Genomic DNA, 25,305 nt, shown 5'->3' with positions numbered 1-25,305 from the left:
TTGTGTATGGAAGTAGTCCAAGGACTACACCAGAATTGAGGAAGATGGAGCAAGGGAGAGGACAAGTGCTGGGGTAGAAGAATTTGCTGAACATGTCAAGAACCTACATGAGGAGGTCCATGCACACATTACCAAGATGAACCAACAGTATAAAGCTAGGGCAGATTAATGGAAGAGACATAAAGAGTTCCAAGTAGGCGATCTGATTATTGTATACTTAAGAAATGAACGATTTCCAGTGGGTACTTACAACAAGCTAAAGATGAAAAAATTTGGCCCCTACAAAATTTTGAAGAAACATGACTCAAGAAATGCATATGAGGTGGAGTTGCTAGATGGGATTCACATTTCTCCTATCTTCAATATTGCAGACTTAATGGAATATCATGATGATGTTGCAGATGAGGAGTTGATGCTGGAACCATGTCCAATTCCTACTTCTACGAAGGAAGAGATTGAAGAAATTCTGGATAGTCGTGTGGGTCAGAGTACCAGAAATAGACAGTATGAAGAGTACCTGGTGAAGTGGAAAGGACGACCAATAGAAGACTCAACTTGGATATCAGCAATGGAGGTTTCCCATTTGGGTTTTCCTCTACCATCTATAAAGTGACAGGGTCACTTTTCAATCTACCCTGGGTGTCTGATATAGGAGCATCAAGTGGTGTAAGGGCAATCTTGTATCACCCAAAAATATGCTTAGAGATAGTTTTTGTTTAATGTGTTTTCATTTCTGAATACCCATTTGGGTCAAATAAAGGATCCAACTCTCATAATTCCACCATTGGTTTTTTGGATTAGAGTTTTTGAGCACCTTGGGCTACGTGCCAATGGAGAAAATGGGTTATTTTGTAATTGAGCCATAATTATGATGAGTTAGAGGGTGTAAGTTGGAGGCATGATTATACTTGTAATTTAAAGCACTCCAGAAAAAGAATCAGGTCAAAAGGCTTTACGGTTAGAAAGTTAGTGCAGTTTTAAGTTGCCTGGAGACCTCCTAAGAGTGCTTCAAAGTCAGATTTGAGGCACTAAATGGCCTCGTACGAGCCCGAAAAATGGGGTTGAGCAAAGCTCGTCCATAGGGCTATAGAGCACTTGGAGAGCTTTTCGAAAATGTAAACCATTCGTCAATCAGAGTCCCAGAGCACAAGTTAGGCCTCTCAGAAGTTGGACTACCATTTCTGGATTCTTCTAATTTCACACTGACTTCTAATGTGATTTCTAGAACCTTTTGTTGATGATTTGACACTCAATTGACCATTTTGTAAATTTCACAACTGATTTAGATATTGAATCGAGATCCAATATTTCCTTCTTGGACCAATCATATGGTTGGATGATCTTCTCCCTTTCCACCTCATATCTGAACTAGATCCCATTTGTATCTTCTTCCACTTGGTCCGACAATTGGATGATTCTGCATGTCCTGATTATGTTGAGTGGCAATCTAGAAAACATCCTCCTTTTGACCTTGTACTGACCTATAGCATTGGCCCAACAGTCTTCAAGGTGATTATTGTGTTGGTACTTTATACTAACCGCCACTCTGAATCTCTTATAGGGATCAGAACCTAATCTTGTTTGATAAAATGCTAGAGGGTAGAAATGTAACTCATTTGTTGATATTTTGATTGCTTGTAGATAGGGAAACATTTTATCTTTATCACCTATGGCGATTGGGAATTCAAGTTCCAACTTCCTCTTCCTCTTCTAAATCTTTTCATACGCCGTCAATTTCCTAGTGACATCTAGCAATACCTTCTTGTTAGTGGTTTTCCTCAAGATTCTATATGGATCTGAAGAAAATCCCTACTGCCTAATGTATGTGAAGGTAGGGAAATGAATAAACCATGCTGCATACTTCTCTACCAACTTTATTGCCTCAGATGACAACCTCGTATGTAATTCACCTTGTAGAGTCCTAATAATGTGCATGGAAAAAGTATTGTTGGCTTCATAAACTCATCCTTAGCTTAGAGTTGCAACTGAGGGTAGTACTCTTGCACTTTCAAATAGTATGGAGCACTTCCTTTGGCCCCTTTGTAGCTTAATCTTCCGTAACTCTTCATCTGAGCTAATATGAATGACAAAGGAACTCGTACAATTTTCTTCAATGTTCTAGATTTATTGCTCATCCAAATTGTCATTGATTAAACCAACACAATTTATAGAGTTGAGTCCTTCGATCACTTGCTCACAAATTAGCACATTTATGGGTCAAATGCATAGGATTGCAGGATCCCATATATCCTTCTCAGCATCATCACAAATGCACTATATTCTCATTGGAGCTCCAATTAGATAAATTTTCTAGGTAACTTGGAATAGTGAGCCCTATTCTTTGCTAACCATTTATGGTTGATCACCCCATTACAATGGTCAACCCTGATAGTGTGGACTTTGAGTGTCTGCTCCTTTGAATTCAACACTATTGATCTAATGTTTGGATTCCAAAAGCTTCTGAAATTGCTAGTGGAGAGAGGCATTCCAACACTTTTCCATCTAGATCTTTAATTGTTTCGTCTTCTGAATTGTAATGCCTTGCACACTCTAAGATCAACACTGCATGGTGGATAATTTGAAGAAATATGTTTGCAACCACAATCTTGCTTTTGACTATCTGACTCGCTAAGTATTTGGGATCATGGTCCTTGTATCCAAACATTCTACTCTTGAATTCACCTATGCCAACACCTCCCAGGTATGTATCACCTACATCTTTCCATTTCAACACAATCTTAGACTCCGGAAAGAACTCTTTCTGCTCATTCTTTATCATTGCTGTTTTGGACAAGTTCCATCCTATGGGTTCTGCCATCCCCCCTCTTGTAAAACAAAATAACAAACAAGAGAACATGCGAGGAATCAAAAGAAGATTAAATTTGTTCATTCATGGAATAGATCCTGGCTTTGGAGAAGAAAATTTGAAAATTAACTATTGAGTTTCTCTCTAGAAAAAAGATTCTCTATGTAGAAAATTGTCTCTTCTCAAAATTTTCCAACTTATTGCATAATTACTTCTCAAATCCACAACTTCTTTCTTTGATGCTTTAAACTCTTCGTGACTTCACCTCTTTGGAAAGAGACATTCTCTCTGAAATTTTTTCTCTATCCTCTTCTTGAAAAATTTGTAGGTTTCTTGAAAATTTGTACCTCTTTGCAGCATTTTCAAAATCTTTGTCTCTTGCTTTTGGCTCTCCAACTTCGATGTGAGAGGGAAACAAGAAGTCCATCACTTATATAAAATATTCAATCCTAAAGCTGCTAAATCGATAGTGAGTTAATTCTATGAAGGTGCATTTAATTTTCTTCCAAATTACCATATTGAGAGAGATTCTCTTACAAAGGCTGCCACTTGTTTCCAATTTTGTTTTGTTTTTAAAAGATGCGATTTTGAGCATTGAGCTTCGTTGACAAGCTTCATCCATGTGTTGGTGTTTGAATGGAATGGGTTGGAATGTGAGTGTTTCACAATTTAATATTTCTAACATCTTTCTTCAAGTGGTCTCCAAAGATGGCTTGGTGTCCCTTCTTGCCCTATGGCATATCCGTCGGTTGTGGATTTTTCTTGGCTACTCAGAGCCTCTAGTGGGTTGTTTGTTTCTATTTTTTGCTTTAGCTGTTTCATTCTCTTTCCCTGGACACACCGTTTGGTGTTCTTTTTGTGGGTTGGCCTTCTCATAAGTGACCTATTGTAAGTGGCACTCATAAGTACAAATTAAGTGTTCCAACGAATATTCTAAAGTTGGGTGGAACTCTTTGTTATACCAATTTCCACGCTTTAGACAATCGTTTCTTGCATTCCTTTGACTCTCTTTTAGATTGTTACTTGAGCGCATATAGAAAACAAGACAGAATTTTCCATCTATTGAATATTATCCCTGCCTAAATAGAATTTGTGCTCTTAGCACAATAGAATTTCTTGCCAATAGCACTTTAGTGTTTGTTGGTACATCTCATCCTTGGTGAAGAATTTTAGGGTTCCAAAAACAATTTTATGAGTTGAAGGAATTAACATTGCCGAAAAATTTCATGCTAGTGCAAAGTCCATGTTTTGAATGAGAACCAACACTAGTGAAGTTTTTTCATCTTTTAAAACATTTCTTGACTTGCACAAATTAGTGTTTCCAATGGCATGGGAGATAGTGAAGTGGATTCGAGCATTTTGAACTAATTCTTAGAGCATCATGATTCAATACCTTTGTACACAGACTGAAACCAAAGATGGACTATTTTACTTGGGCTTGATTTCTTGTTCCTTAAAAACAAGTAGCCTTAAGCACAATTACGGGTAGATAGAGGAATTCTCACATTTCAAGGGCATTTAATTGCTTTCAACATGTATGTTTAAAAGCGCATATAAACAAGAGTTTAACTTGGTTGGAATTTGTTTAACTTTAAAAAAAATTCTTTCTTGTGTGCACTCCAATCATATTGTAGTTTGACGAAAAGTCTTTACATTTACAAAATTTTCTTGGTATTCGTTGTCTTCAAATTTGTTGACCCTATTGTTGAATGTAAATTTGAACCTATGGATGAACTATTGACAATGATCACGGGCACACATTTTTAGCCTTTTTCAACATACTTCTATCTTTGTAAAATTTACACTCTTCAACACGAAAGAGGCATTTCCAAAATTTACTTTTCATGTTAGATGTGATGCTCTTAAATTTTTTAAACTTAGTCCTTTTTTCTATTTGTGTAGGTAAGCATGAGTCATAGCCAACCAATTTCATGTTTCTAATGCTTGTTGGCGTTGGGTTTGTTCAACACTTAGCCGTATTAGCTCAGTTTTCATGCTCTTGTCTCGACTCCCCTAGTATTTCTTTCCTGGTGTAGAAATTGCATATCTTTACCATCTTGTCACATTGCATCGCTTTCCCAATTCAACTTATTGCATTCACTCACAGTGTTGGAGCTCACTAAATGATTGAGCATGCTCCCTATATAAGTTATTTGCCATGTTCTCTGACCTCTGTAGAAATGAGCAATGCATAGCACATCAATCCCATTTTGCTAGCTTTCAACTTTTTTTTTTCGCCTTTTGATGCTCTTTCAGACTGCTTTTGATTGTGCTTCTAGATATCCATATTCTCATACCTAGCCAATGTTCACCTAGCTTGTCAAAAATAGTAAGTTCATTTAAAAGAAAAATTAGGGCAATTTGAAGCTTACTAAAAATAAGCGTCCTTGAAAAAGGAAACCTTAAAAATTAGGAATCACTTCAAAACTCATAATTAAGGCAACCTTAGATTTACTAAAAATAGAAATCTCTAAAATTAAGAAACCCTAAAAAGTAGGAACTTCACTGAACAACCCAAAATTTCACCCACTAGTTCTAGAAGGGCTTTCAACATTACACTTCATCTCATTTTACAACTCTTATTTAGGAAAGATTTTGAAAGCTATGGAACAATCGATTACTCATCAATTCTTAATCAGATCACAAGGAATTTAGAGATTGATACCAGAACCATCGAGAAAACCAAAACCAAAAAGGGCCAAGTAAGAAAAAAGTAGGGGGTTCCCATTTGCAATGAAGCTATGTGAGGAAAGGTCATAGAACCACCAAGTTAGCACTAAGAGACTAGGTTAACGAAGAAGAATGTCAAGACCAAGGGGTAAGTTGTAGCATAATGCCACTTAACATTTTGAGTTGGATTGGGAGAGGTCGTCCTATGAATATAGTCCTTGAAGAGTCTCACAGATTTGGAATGACTAAAAGAGGAAACCAATTGCCTTTAGGTGCAACACGCAAGAAGCGTCCTAAAGAAGATTGTAATGAGCTAGTAAGGCTGAAGGCACATGTAGCACTGAAGCAAATGGTATTGAAGCCTAGTAACTTCCTATAGTAGGGAGATGCATATATAATCCATCAACTTGAAGAAGGTAGAAAGAGATTGGATCCCTCTAAAAAAGCAAGAAAATCTCCCCGTGATCTCATAGTAAACAGGGAAACAAAAGATGAAGTTCTCCTCCAACTCAATCTTGCCAAGGTTGCAAGGTTGGAAAACTCTATCAACCTTGTCTAATTGGTTGTTTGTCTCAACCCGAAGCTAATCAGAACCAACTCTAGAAGAAACAAGAAGAATCTTGAGGGAATGTGACCAGTGGCAAGAGATTTAAGGATAGACAATAAGACTATGTTATATCTCAAGAAAGTGGTTTTCCTGGAATGCCATCTTAGGGCGAAGGCTCGTGTGGGGTTTGACTTAGGTGGTATGAATGAACTACTTGTAAACATTGGTTCTAATACACTGGTTAAAATCCTCCTTGGTTTAGAAGGGAAGAGATGATGAGGTACACTAAGAGAGTACTAGAAAGGGGGCAAGCGATCAATCTCAATCTTGATATAGTCGAGAAGGGTTGAGGCCCCAACGAACCAATGCGTGTTCGACCAAAATGTGCAACATAAGAGGCAGTCGACTCCGACGAGTTGTAAGAAAGGTGAGGCTACTGTTGGAAATATAGATGGATTAACTGAGGGGGGGGGGGGGGGTTGAATCAGTTACCACAAAAACAAATCCATAGATCCCTTAGATGTCTGATAAAATTATTTACTGTTGTCACTCGGTAAACATACTTAAAATGCTATAACTCAGTAAATGTAGTGTATGTTAACTTTAACAAATCTTAAACATTCATAGTGATTAACATGCAAGCATAAAAGAAATAACATGAATACATGAGACACCAGATTTAAAGTGGAAACCCAATATGGGAAAAACCACCAAATAACTAGCTATTGATTTTCACTCTTTTGAAGTGAGCCTTGTTAGGAGCCAACCTAGTTAAAGGTTACAAAACACACTATTAGGTGTGACCTTGTTAGAGGATCTAATCACCCTATAAGGAGTGGCCTTGCAAGAGGTCTTTAGAACAATTCAATGGAATTGTCACCTTGTTAGAGGATTTACAACTGGTTGTTAAACCAACTCTGCTAAGAGATTTTGGAATCACTGCTACAATGATAAGAAAGTAACAATGAAATGCCTTGAATGAGATGCAATTGAATTGTTGATTACAGATCTCTGTTCTGCTTCACACTAGATCCTTCCTGATCAAATATAACTTTGTTGCTCCTCAAGGATATTTGACCATCCTTCAAATTGGCTCACTCTTTCCTCTTCAAACAATCAATACACTTGCATACTTGCTCAAACACTTTTGAATCCCAACTTGACCTTTCATATATACCATTCAGATTATCAAGTCAGCCCAATTACAACTTACGATTACCAATAAATATTACCTCAGTCGGCTAGAATCATTACTTGAAACAATTAAACTTCATTTCTCAAATTAACAAAATCCTTCATTGGTCGACCCTGCTCGGTAAACATTGTTCCTGAAATGATTTTCTGTGTTGACCAACAGAAGCTTGGTTAACACTGCAAACTTGCAAAAATCCTTTGGCAACTGAGTGAACTCGGTAAATACTAACTCTCCTTTGTTAACCATGAGAGGTTGGTTAATAGTGCTTTCTGCCACAATTTTCTTTGACGCTCTTATGAGCTCGGTAGACACTATCTTTGCCAAGTAATTTCCAAGAATGCTCGGTAGACACAGAAAATTGCCTTGCTAACCAACTAAGCTTGGTAAGCACTAACTGATAACTGATATTACATTTGTGTAACATCAAAGACAACACACAATTAGACAATTGTGTCCAACAGCTACTTGTGGTGCCCATACTGCGATTAGCAAAACCACATCGGCATCGTAGGAACTAGATATGATCAAAGATGGCCTCAAGTTTGAAGGGGTGGGCACCAAGTTCAACCCAAATGACATTGCAAAAAGTGGATTATTTGCACCAATGCGCCAAAGGAAAAGAATCTGAACCTACTCGATAGAAACCTAATTCAACACTAAAAGATAAGGCCCCCAAACAATAGTGCCAAAGAGAGCTATAGGACAAAAGAGAGTGTCCAAAAGAGTCATTTTGTACAAGGTGTTCTCGAAGTGATTCTAGAAGCACTGTCTCTCAAGGAGGGTCAAGGAACCATACTCCTTGTCGATACGAGGCTGAATGGTAGGCATCAAGTTGAAGTGAGGATCAAAAACCTTAACCTAGTTGTAGTTGTGTGGAGATGAGAAGAAACTCAATGGTGAGTCTGAAAAGGTTCACTGCATCTACTTATGGACTCTTGCATTCATGTTAGGGAGAAGTTAGTAAGGCTGAGAAATTTCTTGATCATATCAAGCAAATTTGTCGGCTCGAATCTCAATTACTTGATCACCAACTAATCGTTTGTGAGAAAGATGCCAACTTCCCAATAGGATGCTCAAGATGTTGAAAGCTCCATTGTCTATTTGGCACAAGGTGCACATTAATAGACATCGTTCTTTGACAGTCCATTGTAATGAGGAAAGATATTTTATATCACCACGTAATGGGTTTTTCGCATCAGCATTTCAAATCACCTTATAAAATCCATTATTAGGATGAATATTTGTATTGCCAAACTGGCAATCATTGAACATATGCCTGTTTATGAAATCTTCAGAAGGAAGTTATTTTTTATTAGATGCTTCCTAGGACCCTCTTTGTTGGATGTCGATCCACGCATCGGTGTGCTTGGATGCAGACTAGTGGGAACAAATCCCATGGCTGCACACATTCTCATTTGCCATTGGTATTTTCACAAATTGAGAGCAATATTAATTTTATTGCCCATTGTAGCAAGCAAATGCAGAATGCTAATTGATTTGGTACCCTACAAACTATCTCTGATTTGCACTTGCAAATTGACCAAATTGTTTTGAAGAGCAAAGAAGTCTGGTGATTATATTGAAGTATGGTGATACTTAGGGGAAAAACAACATTTGGCATCAAGGTCCCTATTTTCAGAGGAAGGTGTGAGAGAAGGAAGCCACCAAATGAATAGAGTAAATGGGAATACTTCTGGAGGAGAACGTGAGAGTTAACGAAAACAGAATACCCAAGTTGTTCGAAGGGGAGCACGAATTGAAGAACTTCCACATTTTGTTTTGCTTGAGTATTAAAACCTTGGTATGCAGAGAGGTCGTACATGAAGAGGTTGCAGAGAACACTATCTGGAACTCACTAAACGTGAGCCCCACCATCGACCGGCTATTGCATCAGTTTCCCAAACTGTTTGCACAAGCCTTTTTGGCATGGAGACGACAACATGAGGAGATTGAGTGGGAGTAGCGAAGGCAACAGACCCTTTGGAACTTTTGGGAACACAATCGTCGCGAAGCGGAAGAGCGTGATGAAAACGACCAAAGGCCTCACCCATGAGTCCTAGGCCATGGGAATGTGAGTAGAGTGTGAGTGGAGAATAGCACTAACCTCTGTAATGATCGCCTAAAAGACCATGATGATATACAGAGACTTTATATAAATAAAATTGTTCTTGCTAGTTATGATGTTTTTTGAGGATTTATGCTAAATCAGTTGAGCAAAAAGAAAACTAGTAATGAACAAAATAACGATGATATTCATGTTGCATAATGAGCTTTGATCCTTGCACAACAAGTGGAGCGATGACAAAGGCTCAGGCAATTCACTTACAGTTATGATAGTGGGGTCATAGAGGGTGATTTCAGTGCCGTAGGGGGTGCACTGAACGGAGAGGAGGGTTCGCCTAACTGTCTACGACCAAGAAGTACGGAGGACTTACTCAAAGAGTCACGACAAAGGTTGAATTTGGTTGAGGAGATGAGGGAGGAGTTTCTATACACCATAGGTGGAGAACTCGGATAGAAGTAAAGAGGGAACCAGTGTGGCTCAAGGTGCCAAAGGAGGACAAGCGCACAGTGATTACTTTGTCCTAGATACATCGTCATTCTAGTGAGTACAATTCGATAGTCAACCATGCCTCTTCTCTGAAGTTATCACACCTCAGTACACACGGGCACAAATCCACGTGTAACAACAATTGTTACAATCACAGCAACCACCACTTATAGTATTGTCAAAACAGAAACTACCCAAGTTTACTGGTGACGGGAAGGAAGATTCTGTCAGACATTATCGCACCTGTGAAACTATCTAGGTGGTAAATGGTGTTACCAATAAAGATGAATGGGCTCAACAGTTTCCTGCAACCCTATGGGGTGTTGCTATCGAGTGGTATTTGGACATGGACAAAACGAAAATAAAATTCATGGGACGATCTCAGGAAAGAATTCCAAGCAGAATTTAAACTACTTCAAGATGATAATGAGATCATCACAGTGATTTACAGTGCTAAGCAAGGAAAGAAGGAAACTGTCCGAACATACAATAGAAGGTTAAAGCAAGAGTTCGATAAGATGGAAACCCAACTGACGGATGAATTAAAGAAGAGATGGTTCATCGATAGATTAAACACCTCTGAGAAGAAAAATGAGGATTGTATCGCCAATATCATACAATGATGGGTATGATAGAGTGATGAATTTGGAAAGTGAAAGTAAAACCTAAAGAAGAACAAGAAAAACAAGTCATCATCCGAGAGTGACGAATCCTCAACAAGGATAGTACCAATGATGATGAATCTTAAAAAAAGGTACGAGTGTTACAAAAGGATATGGAACACATGATGCGGTAGTTCAAAACATTGAAACAATGAAAGGAAGGCTAGGGTGAAATGAGGAAGGATAAATGTGCTGCACAAAGTGCAAAGAAAGTGGACCCACAAAAGGAGCGTGTCCTAAAAGGTCATTATGTGTAATCTGCCAGGTGATGGTCCATTCCAGTAAGGACTACTCGTACAACTTAAAGACGAGAGGGCCACAAGTGCTTTTCACTTAGGAACAACCATCTACCTTTGAGGCCACCAACCAGCAAACAAAGAATGCATCATTTGGTGGGTTTCAAAATAATCGACATGGAGGAAGAGGTAATGAGAACAGAAGCCAGATACAATATGATTTGAAGGGTCAGCCGATCATTCAGTGTTGGGCAAGAAGCCAGCGGGGCCACTTTGTCCAAGACTGCGAGAAGAATGACACACCGCAGAAATTCTGTTGATCGTGTGGTCCCGGAGATCACGAAGAATTCAATTACACGAAGCCTAGGGTGAACTTACTCAACATTGAAGAAGAAGTACTAGCAGTCACTTGTAATCAAGTGAAACAAATTGTGTACCTTGATCCCTGTACAAAGAAGCAAAGAGTATGGGAGGTGAAAGAGGAAATAGAGAAGGCAATGAAAGTGAAGGGGGATTCACCTATGGCTACAAGGACCTCTATACGAACCATAGTAACGAGAATCGCCTAAAAATCGCGTGAATCGGTGATTCACTGATCAAGTTCACCCTAGGCGATTTTTTTAAAATCGGAAATCACAATAGCCGATTTTTTCTGGGTGAATCGCATGAATTGCCGATATCGGCAATTCATGCAAAAATCACATGAATTGGCTCAAAAAATCGCTAGGAAATCGGCCGCGGCATGTAAAGTATGTAGTTGAAAATTTTAAAAAAATAACTTCTTTTTTTTTAACTTTCTTTTTGACCTATTCTCTTTGTTGTAACCCTAAAGGGCCTTCTATTTGTTAAGCATGAGTAGAAGAGAGAAAAAGTGAGAGAGAAGAAGAGAAAAGAAAAGCCATAGGTTTCTAACCGACAAGAAGGAAGAGCACCAAAGAGATCAGTAGGCCATTTGAGGAGCCCATCAATTGCATTGGGAGCATTAAGGAGCCAATATCAACACTCAACTCATTTGCAAGAGGTAAGTGCTCCTTTTTTTCTTGCATGTTAGTGTATTATGCATTTTTTGTTAAATTTCTATAGTTTTCAAGATTTTTAGTATAAATCTTGAATGTTCTTTATTTTTACTAGGTTGCAAACTAGGGTTTGTTGTTTTGTAGTTTTTGTTAGCTTCAAACTTCGATATTTAACATAAATTTTTTAATTGCAGCAGCCTTTTCTCTCATTTTTCGCAAATTCGCAATGGGTAAAAAAGATGAATGTTGGAAATATAACGAAGAGTTTCCTGGAAGAACCAAATATCAAACAAAATGTATGTTTTGTAAAGAAAAAATAACTTTCGGGGGTATTTATAGATTGAAATTCCACATTGCTGGTGTACCTGGACACGATGTTATAGTTTGCAGTCACCAAACTCCTGAGGCAAAACACACTTGCTTCATGGCATTAGAAAAAATTGAAAAAAAAAAGCAAATAGGAAAATGCAAGTTGAAGGGTTAAGGGGTATTGGCTCCCATGTTCTCGCATCCGCAGCCGCATCCACATCTGCATCTGCATCTGCTTCCGCATCCGTAGGTTGTGTTGGAGAGGGTTCTTTTAGGCCTCTTTTTTATCCTAGTTCTTCTGCTCGTGCTAGTGCTAGTGCTAGTCGGTCACATACTGAGACAGAGTCCCACACCAACCTATTGTAGCCTAGAGTGCAGAAAAACAAAATGGATAGTTACTTTGTGCCCTGCACTACTCCTGGTTCCCAATCCACGCTTGAGGGCATGGGTTTGAACAAGGAGATTCATGATGCTGCCAGAAAGGAGATATGCAAATTTTAGTACTTTTGCAACATTCCATTTATTGCAGCCAGGTAATTGATTCTTTTTTCTTTGTTTTCTTTAAAGTTAAAATTAAAAGTAAAAGTAAAACTTTAATTATATTTACTTGTATTATAATTTGAGTCTTTGATATCTAAGTTTTTATTTGTGACAGGGCTCCTTATTGGCAGAATATGATAGATTTAGTTGCTATTTGTGGTCTGGGGTTTAAAGCCCCAACTGAGGCTGAGTTGAGCGGATACCTCTTGGATGAGATGGTAGATGACATGAGGGTTGACCTCGAGGAGAACCGAAAGGAGTGAATTGCAAAAGGTTGCACCATCATGACTGATGGTTGGACAGATAGGAGGAATAGAACACTCCTCAATTTTCTTGTATCCTGTGGAGGTGATTGATCATTCTACTTTCCTACATACATAATTGTAAATTTTAATTTGTTGAATGCTAATTTGTTGATGATCCATTTAATATTATAATTCGTTGTTTTGTTACTTGTAGGATATACCATATTCATCAAATCCATTGATGCTTCCGCACATGTAAAAAATGCTACATACTTATGTGAGGCTATTGAGGAAGTCATAGCAAAGGTGGGGGAACAAAATGTGATCCAGGTGGTGACGGATAATGCAGCAAGTTATGTTGCTGCAGGTAAACTTTTAACTTTTCAAGTTTTGAACATAAATTTATTTCAATTTTGAAATTTGAATTTCTAATTGACTTAAAATTGTTGTAGGTAAACTTTTGATGGAGAGACACCCCACCATATTTTGGTCCTCTTGTGCGGCACACTGCATTGACCTCATGTTGGAGGAAATTGACAAACTTGAGTTTGTCAAGTCATGTGTGGAAAGGGCAAAAAACATATGCAAGTTCATTTATAATCATTCATTTGTCCTTAGCACAATGAGGAAGTACACAAGAGGCAAGGAGTTAGTTCGCCTAGGTATCACGAGGTTTGCCTTGAATTTCATCACCTTGCAGTCCTTGTTGACATCAAGGGATGGATTGAGGAGCATGTTTGTTGGGCAGGAGTGGATTTGCTCTTCCTATGCTACGACCACTGTAGGGTTAGATGTGGCGGATTGCATATTTGATGAGGATGGTTTTTGGAAACCTGCTAGAGAAATCCTTAAGGTAAATTTATTGCAATTTAACATTTAGTATTTTACTTTTACTTTAAGTTATATTATTTTATATTTAGGTTTTGACTCAAATTTTTCGTTTTACTTTATATGTAGGTCATTGAGCCCCTTGAAGCTTTGCTACGAATTGCTGATGGGGAGAAGGCCTCTATGGGCTACATTTATGAGGTTATGGATAGGGCCAAGGAGGCCATCAGAGCCCAATATGCAAGAGTGCAGGAGAGGTATGGCCCTATTTGGGACATCATCGATAGGAGATGGCAGAATCAGCTCCAGCGACCTATCCATGCAGCAGCTTACTATCTGAATCCGGCATTTTGTTTCCGTCCTGAGTTCAAGGCAGATGCGGAGGTTCTCACTAGCTTATACACAGTGATTCAGAGGTTGAGTAGCGATGAAAATAGCGCTGCTGCGATTGTTGAGCTAGACCAGTTCAACAATAAAGAGGGGCCACTTTTCTTTGGCAGGATGGTCATAAATGGTCAGACAACACTACAGCCAGGTAAAAATTAAATAATATATTCAATGTTCATGAATCTAGATTCTAAACTTAAAGTTGATTATATAATGCATTAATTTTAGAGTTGTAATTTGTAAAAGAGACTAATTTTTTTTGTTATTCCTTATTTCAGATAGATGGTGGCAAATGTTTGGGGCCACAACCCCAAACCTTCAAAAAATTGCCATCTGTATTCTGAGTCAGCTGAGCAGCGCTTTTGGATTTGAGCGCAATTGGTCCATGTTTGAGCACATCCACTCGAAGAGGAGAAACATGTTGACAGTGCAGAGGTTGAATGATCTTGTCTTCATTCATTACAATCTTCATCTTAGGATCAGATAGATTTTGGGTGCTGACTCCTCTCCGATCATTCTGGAGGAGATTGATCCAGAATCAGAGTGGATCACAGAGACCGTGGAACCAGTCTTCACTGAGGAAGACCGCGCGTGGGTTGACTAGGTGGATGTAGAGGCTGAGGCTGTGGCCATGGCAAAGGAGGCAGCTAGAGCACGTTCAGGCATTGGTAGACGCACATGCGCACGCACAGACGCAGGCCCTAGTGACGTTTGGGAGCCCATTGCCCATGTAGGGGACGGCTCGGCGGTCCTCTAGGACCTACCTTAGACGCCTTTCTCATAGGCACACTGGATACTCAAAGGCTGCAGCAGGGCTAGAGGATGATGATGAGGATGATGAGGCTTGAGCTGGAGCCTTGTTTTTATATTTTGTTTACATTGTATACATATTGATAGTGATACTGAATCATTGATAAACATACGTTTCAAACTTTCATGTATCTTCATGTTAGATTTATACATACATTTATGATTTGATGTCTTATAGATCTTCATGATTTCATCTTACATACATTCTATGATTTGAATCATTATGATCATTTGATTTTTATTTACTTCGGCTCGCCTACAATTTACATTTTAGTACATAATGATAACATAGTTACGTATGTGATGGGTTTATGTATGTTAAGTTTTAACTTCTCTTTGATGATGTTATAGTGTGTTTAAGTTATATTCAATAAAGGGTGCATGAAATAAGTCTTAAATTGTTAAAATCTCTACATTTAAAGGGTTTTCTCAAATTTGCCAATTCATTGCCGATTCAACCCCCGATTCATGATTCGATTCGGCCGTGCCGATTCCGATACGATTCGTATTCTCGTTACTATGGTACGAACAGAGGCTGAGAATAACATACTAGGGCGAATATTACAAATGGAGGTTCCAATTAAAATACAACACCTCCACACTTTACCCCAGTTGAAGATGACATTACTAAACACTTGCACCGCACAACCAAGTACCAACATCACAGAATAGCCAACCGTTTCGGGAGGATCAGTGGTAGACCCTATACTACTCACGTTGAACAATGGACGGTACCCCATGATAGTTGAGATGGGTATCCTCGGGACAATCCTCATTGATACCATACTTGATAGTGGGTCGGGGGTAAATTTTCTTCTGAAGGAGACGTGGAAGAAATTGGGGAAGCTAACTCTGTAGACCCTCACCCTCGCCTTACTCGGTGTAGACCAACATGGAACCAAACCTTTGGGAACATTGATGGCTCAGCTAGTCACCATTGGAATCCAACCATTTGTGCTAGATTTCGTCATGATTCCATTGAGAAAGAAGGGGTATGATGTCATTCTCGGAAGGGGATGGCTAGTAATAGCAAGGGCAAACCACAATTGGAAGAGAAACACGCTTTCCTTGGAGAGCAGCAGAAGGAAGTTTGTTATCGATCTTTAGACACAAATGGTGAATGAGGAGATGGCTTCAGAATCTGAATCCAACAAAAAGTCTAGTGGAAGGGACAAGGGAGGAGATTGGATGGAGCCTAATGATGAAGGTGTGTTGGAACTCGAAAGTTGTTCAAAAGATGTCTTGGATTCCTTGAACGGACTCTTCCATTTACAAATGGAAGATTACAAGTATTTTTGAGTTGCAATATGCTAGGAGTGGAAGGAATGGATGGAAAAGAGATGGAGGTTTTTCAGAGTTCGTAGAGTAAAAAGAAGGAGAAGCTCAGGTGAATGACATTCCTGCTCACGACTTTGATGTAGGAAAGCCAATCAAGTACGAAGAGTCATTTGTATGAGTCACGAACCTCGGGGATGAAGAGAGTCGACACAACATACTGGTTGGTGATGATTGGGATCTTGCGTTGAAGGCGACAACATTCAAAATATTTATGGAGTACAAAGATGTGTTTGCTTGGAGTTACAAGGACCTGAAGGGTGTACCACTAGAGTGGTGCGTACACTGTATACCCCTAGTGTGTGGCATCGTACCTATATAGAAGAAACGGTATTACACAGCTAGGGTTGATGAAGAAATCCAATGTATGTTGGAGGTAGGAATCATATTTTGAGTTGAAACAAGTGAATGAGTCTCTCCCATTGTGATATCGTTGCAAAGGGAGGCAAACTAGATTAGGATTTGTGTCGATTTTTGATGCTTGAATGATGTCACTATAAAAGACCCCTTCCTTATCCCATTCATGGATACAATACTCGAAGTTGCTGAACACAAAATGTACTTATTTATGGAAGGGTTCTCTGGTTATAGCCAGATATCAATAGCGGATGAGGATAAGTTGAAGACCACTTTTGTGGTAGAGGATGACGTCTATGCATATAACTGGATGCCCTTCAGTTTGTGCAATACACCAGCAACCTTCCAAGGAATAAATCTGCATATCTTTGATAAAATGTCTGTAGGGAACTTTCATGCATTCTTGGATGATTAATCTATCTTTAGTGGATAAGACATGCATTTGGTAGCACTCGGGGCACCCGAAGAAATGCAAATTCATGGTACCCTAGGGTAAGCTACTGGGGCACATTTTATGTAAGATAACGCTCAAAACTGATCACGACAAGATATGTGTGATTGTAGAGATGGAAGCGCCAACCAACGTCAATGGAGTCAAATAATTCTGAGGGCACATTGGATATTACGGGGGATTCATAAAGAACTTTTCTTAAGTTTCATGCCCCATTGATAGGATGACAAGAAAAGGGGAACCCCATGTTTGTGGTACAGAGCAAGAAAACTCCTTTAAGGAATTGAAAATGAGATTGCTAGGGGCACCAATTTTGGCATACTCGAATTGGGATAAAGAGTTTCATGTGACATGGATGCGTCTAACTTTGCATTTCGCGCAACACTTGTACAAATGGGTGATCATGGTCTGGACCATCTGGACTAGTTTGCTAGCAAATTGTTGTTAAAGGCGAAGAAGAACTACAACAGACGGAGCGAGAGGCTCTAAGAATGGTGAATGTTGTACAAAAGCTCATACAGTATTTGTTGGCAATGCCCTTCACGTTCTACATAGACCACCAGGTGTTGATAAACCCAGTAAACAATTCCATCATTTAGGCGAGGGTGAGCAGAGGGTTGGTTGCTACTCCAAAATGTTTACATTCACCATTGTGGTGCAACTGGGGAAGAGCCACATTATAGTCGATCAACTATCTTGGATTAGATCGGGAGAGCTTCTAGAAGGAGTCAATGATGACTTTCCACGTGCACATTTATTTCGTATAGCCATCCTTTCAGAGTGGTACAAAAGCATCGATGAATATCTACCCACTTCATATTTCTCGAGGGAGATGCCACCAAGTGAATGATGGAAGTTGGCATTAAGGAGCAAAATGTTTTCACTGATTAATGGTCTGTTGTATAAAATAGGGCCAGACCAAGTATTGAGAAGATGTGACATGGAGGAGGAAGTACAAAGCACCCTTCGAGAAGCCCACAAAGGCTCAGCAGGACGACATATTAGATTGGACATGACTGCGAGGAAAGAACTTCTAGTAAGGCTATGGTGGCCTATGTTGTACAATGATGCCAGAGAGTGGGTCGTCAATTGCGACACTTGTCAACACGTGGGTAAACCCTTGAAATGGGATTTCATGTCACTCAATCCGTCACATGCCCAAGAGTTGCTCAAATGATGGGGTTCAGATTTCGTGGGACCCCTGAAGCCAAGTCAAGCTCAGATATGCCACTACATTGTGGTAGTAACGGAGTATCTCACGAAGTTGGTGGAGGTACGAGTGTTGTCTGATAACTTAACCATAAGCACAACGAAGTTCACTTATGAACAAATAATCATGTGTTATAGCATCCCTATCTAGTTGACCAGTGACAGGGGAGGTTACTTCGTCTATCATTTGATCTGACTACTCATGAATGAGTTCAAAAAAGATTCACTCCCTGTCGAGCCCATACTATCCGAGAGCGAACGGCTAGGCGGAGGCAACGAATAAAATTCTAGTGTCGGTCATCTACAAGTCATGCAGAGTGGAGCAATCCGATTGGGAAGAGAAGCTACCATCGACATTTTGGATGTACCACAACGTACAAAGTCACAACAGGTCAAATGCCATTCCAACTAATGTTTAGGCAAGAAGCAGTCGTATCGGTAGAATTTATGGTCCCAAGACTTTGGATAGCAATTGACAATAGACTCGATGATACAAAATATCCTATGGAGAGATTGTATAGGCTAAACCAGCTGGACAAACAATGGTTATTGGCGCAATAGGTGATTGAGGTAGCGCAAACTCATCGTAAAGCATGACACGATAAACATTTGAAGAGGACAAGGTTTGAGCCTAGACAGTTGGTGTTAAAGTACAATGGCCGTAATGAGATTAAACCTGGGAAGTTCAAGGTGATATGGCTAGGACCCTACAAAGTATAGGAAGCTGGCAACAAAAGTTGGTGATAATGGATCCATTAAGTTGTAGACTTTCGATGGACATGAGATAGCAGATTTAGTTAATGGCTTGAAACTCAAAATTTACCACCAACGACATGAAGGGAGCTAGGTGAAACCACAAGGTAAATTAGTTACGAGAATAAAAAATAAAATAAAAAACACACCAAAAAAATAAAATTAAAGTCCTGTGGACATGTCCTGCGTGTATGTTCTGCGGACCCCACAATAATCATCCCCGTGTAATGTTCTCGTTACAAAATAAATTATTAATCAAACTATTGTTAACGGGCTGATTGATTTATATATTTCGGCCCCATTTTTGTTTTGTTTTCGTAGTTTTGTGTAGCCGTCAACTATCTTTGTAAACCCTCAAAAAGTTTTCTGAGATGTTCCTTTCTTCAAGCCTTCCCTGGAAATAATCTTTATCCTATCCGTGGGTATAAAATTCAATCTGTTGGGTCTACTGTGGAAGGCGTACAATATTCTGGGAGACAATACGACTAGAGTGAGATGCCATACAGTTACCAAGTGAGGGTGCAAGGCCAAGGGAGTGGTTGTACGGTGAGGATGGATGACAACAGATGTCGTACAGTGGTGTGGTGTATGGTAGACAGTTTGGTCGTATAGTATGGGAATTGCTGGCCAGCCGTATGGTTTGGGAAGCAGGAGCATAGGGAAGGAGATAGAGAGCCGTAGAGATGGGTTATGCCATGGAAGATGTATTGCAAGTTGCGGATAGTAATGGAGTAAGGATGGAAGGCGGTTTTAGACTCTCCAACATAAACTTGCAGTTCGAAACTCGTCAGATAAAGCCCAGACAATAATTAAGATCGAACACAGATAATCGTTCAATATTAATATATGCCAAAAGACGGTGCTCCAATTTTCCAGTGCAAGTGAAGTATTACAAGTGACGGAATAGGTGAGGGTTGATTCCCACTGAAATCAGAAAGCCAAATAGGGAAGGTCTTTCATTTTTGAAATGGCGAATAGAGAATCCCAATGAGAATTCGTAGTACAAAGAAAATAATCCAGAATGTATCCCTAACGACTACCTACAAGCCGTGCTTAAATACCCGTCGGGGTAAACTTTCTAAGAGTGTACAAAGATAGCCGACAACTACACAAAACTACAGAAACAAAAGAAAAATGGGTCCGAGATATATTATATCAATTGGCCCATTAACAATATTTTGATTTATAATTTTTTTTATAATGGGAACATTACAACCTGCAAGCAAGTCTGACACATAATAAACCCCGCAAACTATATGAATATCCCCAGTAAAAGACCATCAATGGAGGTGCATGTTGTCATGTGGGAAACAACCACCCCATGGACACACACTTCACGTGGATAATGACAAGCCATACAGAGGGAGAAAATATAAAGGTTGAGGTTAGGCATTTGATCTTCTGCAAAGACCACAAGGTTGAGGAACATACGAGTTAGTGAAGATGTCAGAAGAACATGTCGCATTAGCACATCCTTGTTGATAAGAAATGTTAGATATATCATCAGAGGAAATAACAGAGCCACAAAAGACATTGGAGGAAGGCTAGGGGTATCTGCAGATACACACGAATCCACCGAGAATAAAATATTGCTAAAGGAAGACAACCATTTTAAAAAACATATTGCTAAAGAAGAATTTTTGCGAGAAAGAGCAGTAACCAACAGAGGAAGTGTGGAGTGGTAGTCATCATCATCTCACACCCTAACTATTTTTGTCACAATAAGATAAAACAAGAAACGGTAAAAGTATGTAGTCGGCAGGCAAGAGGCAATAGTGGAAGGATCATTTGAAAGGAGATAGTTCCAATATGGACAAAAATGTAAGAGTCATGGCCTTAAGTGATCATGTTGTAGGACCGAGAGCCCGTCCAGTAGTAAGAATCAAAAGGTGTGCCGAAAATGCAACAAACTTTCCACAAGGCGAACATTTTCCACCTAACAGTTCAGTTTGAAGGCTTGAACGACATTGAATGTCAGGGATGGTGGCAATAGATGCTAGAGATAGACCTCATCAAGCAGATATTGATGCGTGCACGTGTACATTACGCCATTCAAATGCAAGTGTTTTCTATTGGGCCTTTTGAGTAGGTATTGAGAACCATGATTGAATTGTATGCCAAATATAGCAAGAGGAGCTCATTCAAATACAAAAAGCATCCTATTACTTTTTCATTCAAAGCCCATGATTTTACTAGAGTTTTTGGTATTCCAGGATAGGGGCCTTTAAGGTGGTAATAAAAACTCACAAACTTCCAAAGAAATGGAAGAAATATTGGGTTAAGCTAGTGGGTCAAGAACTTACAATTGACGAATTTGATTTTGTCATAAAAGGCACTAGTAGAGGGTTGAGACGTGACTTTGTTAGGGAAGGGCCCTGGTGTTGTATCATGGATGTCATGAAAAGTCGGCTAATAGGAGCAAGTAGGACTTCCGATATTGCTTTACTGTAGATTATTTTCATGAATGGAATCATGAATGGGGTGGTGTATCATTGGGCATCCCTCTTGGCCAATTGAATGGAGGCGTTTATGACTTTGCAACACTGCACTTTTTACATGCCCCACCATGCCATCGGATTATTTTTGGAGGCTGCACTTCAATAAATTCCTATTGATGTGTTTGAGGTATTCCGGAAGGCAAGCTGGCGCAGGGAGAGCCCCCGTATTCTATTGGTGACACTTAGACACAGCTAGCACGATGGTTGGCCAGAAGAGGGTGATGTAGGAGTTGGGTGTCGGTAACACGGATGGCGGCCGAGAAGATACCACAAAGAGTGATGAGACTTCGAAGGTGGACAACTCTCTGGTAGAGGACAAGAACGACACAACACATGTAGTGTCCCCACCTAGGTCACTCTTCGCATCTCCTCTATTACCTGCATCAACACACTTGGTACCAATCACTTCCACTCCTGCGATCCCACCATTCGACCAGATGAGAGCACTAGTTGTTATGACACCACCCCCATCTATGATTTAGACCGCTGCAATAGTGGTTGAGGCGATGAACACAGAGGTTGTGGAGGTGCCATCCTAGAAAGCCGCCCCTACGGAGACCTAGGTAGCAGAAGTTTCTGAGGATCCGACTAGCCCAGATGATGTAGTGACTGTAGTTCTAGCAGAAGGTGTGATGGAGATGCACCACGAGACAGAGGCCGAGAGAAAATCACCTCGGCCTCAAGTCAGATCAGAGGTAATTGGTATGAAGGCCATAGTCAACATTACTTCCACCTTTTTGGCTGAACCAATGAGCATGGGATAGTCGGAATAGTCAGAGGCTGCTAGAGGTTGAGGATGTTCAAGTGATGGACCGTGCTTGTATGTTTGTCCGATAACAATTTTGACTCACTCCTGCCGACGTGGGTCCCTCCATTCAGTCCCTAAGACAAGAAGAGGGTTTGGCTAGAATACCAACAACACTACAGGAGAAGGGGATTCCACTGTCCGAGGATGCGTAGGAGATGAGGGGATTGTAGTGGAAGAGGAAGTCGGTACCACAGGAGGAATGGAGTTTGATTTAGACCAGCGGATTGGGCAGGAGGATGAGGAGAGGTTTTCTTATGGGTTGGACGAAGAGAGATATAGGGCGTAGATTAGGGCTCTGGAGGATGTGCTGGAAAGAGGACGGGTACTTGGACATAATGCGTTGACTAAAACAAGAGAATTGCAGTTGATTCTAGCATACATATGACAAACGTGCCTCAAATGTTTCTGCTTTTGCTTTCAGGCAAGAGGGTGGCGAGCAATTGAGATGCCAGAGATGTTGGAAGACTGGGCTACAAAATCTGAGTTGGGACTAAGTAACAACACCATGGAGAAGCTTGCAAATGAGATAGTAGCAACGTATAAAGATGCCTACTATGCTCAGTAGTGTGCAGAGGCAGACAAAGTTGTAGCTGAGAGGTCCAGAGAGGTAGAGGCGAAGGCTTGGGAGGAGCTAGCCACTCACTTGGCTAGCCAACAGGGAGCTTGGGCAGTACAGCGAGTAACGCTTTAGCAGGACAAGGCAAAGGCTGAAAAGGGGCTAGAGGAGGCTAAAGTAGCTTGTGCACAAAAAGGACAAGCCATAGTGGCAACACTTTTATTGAAGGATGCTATGGAGGTCAACACGAAGACATAAAAGGATTTGCGCATCCATATGGATAGGTGTACGAGTTGTGTCAGTTGCTGGACACTCCAAAGACACAACCTCCCTCTTAGTCTTTGTGTTTTGATGTATTTAGATATTTCTCTCCTATTTTGTAAGTTGCAAGTCATCAGGAGATGACTTTCTTTTCAGGGGGATGATGTTATTAGGTTATTGGGTAGTTAGACAGTTGGCACATCCGAGGGAGTTACACGGTTGTGATGACTCGCCTTGTGACCACTTGAACGTTATATGTATGCATCATTTCCTTCAATTGAGACATGTTGGTATGAAATACATTTATGTACTGTGATCAATGAATGAATATAATATTATTATCTCTCTTTACATTTCATGTTGAGTACTTTTCTTTTTGTATGCAATTAGTCTCTTGTAGTGTTTTGTCCTAGAAATGTGATAGTTGTACAACCCGAATGGAGCAAATTGTCGTTCATAGGTCTTAGAGTGGGATCCGTACGGTGTTGGAAGGTGTACTCAGTAGGCCATACGATGAAAGAGTTGGCAGGAGTGGTACGGAAGAGTTCGTACGGGAGACGTAATGGTTGTACAACTGCAATTGGAGGGGGGCCATACGATGGTGGGTGGAAGGAAGGGGCCGTGCGGTGGATTTGCTGTATAGAGGATAAATAGCCGTTAGGAGTGGCAGGAGGTTGTACGATCAATCTAGGTGGCCGTACAGTGGTCTTGGGAAGACTGTAAGGTATAAGGGTACCGAATAGGATGATGTGAAGTGTGTTGCTAGAATGGGAGGCTGTACATTGTACGGTGGTGACTAGAAATGGATGGTAGGAATCCGTAGGGTGATGCACCAAGAGTTATTGCAGACCAAAAGATAGTGTGAACAAATAGCGAGATTTAATGCAAATAAACAATAAATGGAAATACATTGGACAAGAGAGTAGATCAAACTAAACACAATGAATATTCGCAATATGATGATGCTTCAACTTGTCAGATCTAAGCGAAGTGTTACAGGCAATGGAATAGGGTGAGGGTTGAATCCCATCGAAACCGGACAAACCAAATAAGGAAGGTCATTCGCTTCCGAAATGGTGAACGACAGAGAACTCTAACAAGAATTCGCAATACAAAGAAATGATCCAAATTGCATACCTACAACTACCTACAAGTCGTGTGTAAATACCCTTTGGGAAAACTTTCCTAGTGTGTACAAAGATAGTCGACGGCTAAACTTACCTAGGGAAACAAAACTAGTATGGGTTCAAGATATTTTAAATCAATCGGCCCATTAACAAATATTTGATTAATAAACTATTTTATGACGGGGATATTACAATCCTCTCGTCCCAAATTTTGCTTGTCCTCAAGCAAACGCAGCATCGAATGCTGAAGAATTTGCTCGCCTTCCCAAGTTGCATCGTCCAACAGCAAGTGTTTCCAGCTTACCAAATATTCCTTCACTGTTCAGTTCTGTAGGGTCTTCTCTTGTACTTCAATAATCTTGGTTGGTTCCAATATGTGCTTTCCTTCTTCATCGAGCGGTGGTAGGTTTGTAGGTACCGTGATGTTCTGTCCCACAACTTCCTTCAGACAGGAAACATGAAAAACGTTATGAATACAGCTCCCCTCCAAAAGTTCTAGCTCGTAGGTGACTTCATTGATGCGGCGAACTACACGATATGGGTCATAAAATCGTGGCTTCAGTTTTTTTTTTCCCCCTTTTCTTTCAATGAGGATTGTCGGTATGGTTGGAGCCTGAGGTAGACCAAGTCTCCTACTTCGAAACTCCTCTCTATTCGGTGTCTTTCGACGTATATCTTTTGTTGATTTTGTGCCTGTTGTAAGTTTTCCTTCAGGTATCTTAGAATATCCTATCTCTCCTGAAGCCAGTCCCTCGCCCTTGGTGTACGACTATCTCCCAGAACTATGTCAATGAAGGAGAGAGGTTCCTACTTGTATAGAGCTTTGAATGGTGTCATCCCAATGGAGATGTGGTATGTGGTATTGTAACAATATTCCCCTAGGTGTATCCATTTGACCCACATCCGTTGTGTCAAAACGTAGTTCCAAAGGTAACTTTCGAGCCACTATTTCACAATTTTTGTTTGTCCATCTGTTTGAGGGTGGACTTGTACTTTGAAATGACCCTTACTCAAAGGTCACTAAAAACTACTAATACTGAGCTATGTAATTATGTCAAACACTTGGCGTACTATGGCTGGAGGTTAATGTTAAACTTAAGATATTGTTGTGTAACAACAAGCTGAAGCTGATGTAAAAGATGCCAATC

General features: G+C 40.1%; 2 protein-coding genes across 2 annotated transcripts in view; both read left to right on the top strand.

Annotated features, from left to right (window-relative positions):
• LOC149571718 (uncharacterized) overlaps positions 1-25,305 on the top strand; it is a 217,332-nt gene that overhangs the window by 107,782 nt on the left and 84,245 nt on the right. The gene's annotated exons all lie outside the window — the stretch shown is intronic.
• LOC149571719 (uncharacterized) lies at positions 11,304-14,604 on the top strand. The gene is made up of 7 exons (XM_089813129.1): positions 11,304-11,688; positions 11,878-12,525; positions 12,648-12,880; positions 12,992-13,144; positions 13,230-13,630; positions 13,735-14,140; positions 14,271-14,604. The coding sequence occupies exons 3-7, from the start codon at positions 12,817-12,819 to the stop codon at positions 14,477-14,479; spliced, it is 1,233 nt and encodes a 410-aa protein (XP_089669255.1). The 5' UTR covers positions 11,304-11,688; positions 11,878-12,525; positions 12,648-12,816; the 3' UTR covers positions 14,480-14,604.

The sequence above is a fragment of the Cupressus sempervirens genome, chromosome 2, assembly GCF_028749045.1.
Source record: "Cupressus sempervirens isolate cs-2001-9-10 chromosome 2, ASM2874904v1, whole genome shotgun sequence".
NCBI classification, from domain to species: Eukaryota; Viridiplantae; Streptophyta; class Pinopsida; order Cupressales; family Cupressaceae; genus Cupressus; species Cupressus sempervirens.
This window is presented reverse-complemented; position numbering and strand designations above follow the sequence as displayed.

Excerpts from the sequence above, each read along its gene's own strand:
- LOC149571719 (XM_089813129.1), top strand. The coding sequence starts at position 12,817 with ATGACTGATGGTTGGACAGATAGGAGGAATAGAACACTCCTCAATTTT. Across the intron at positions 13,145-13,229 it reads AGCAAGTTATGTTGCTGCAG|GTAAACTTTTGATGGAGAGA; the intron begins GTAAACTTTTAA and ends AAATTGTTGTAG. Across the intron at positions 13,631-13,734 it reads CTGCTAGAGAAATCCTTAAG|GTCATTGAGCCCCTTGAAGC; the intron begins GTAAATTTATTG and ends CTTTATATGTAG.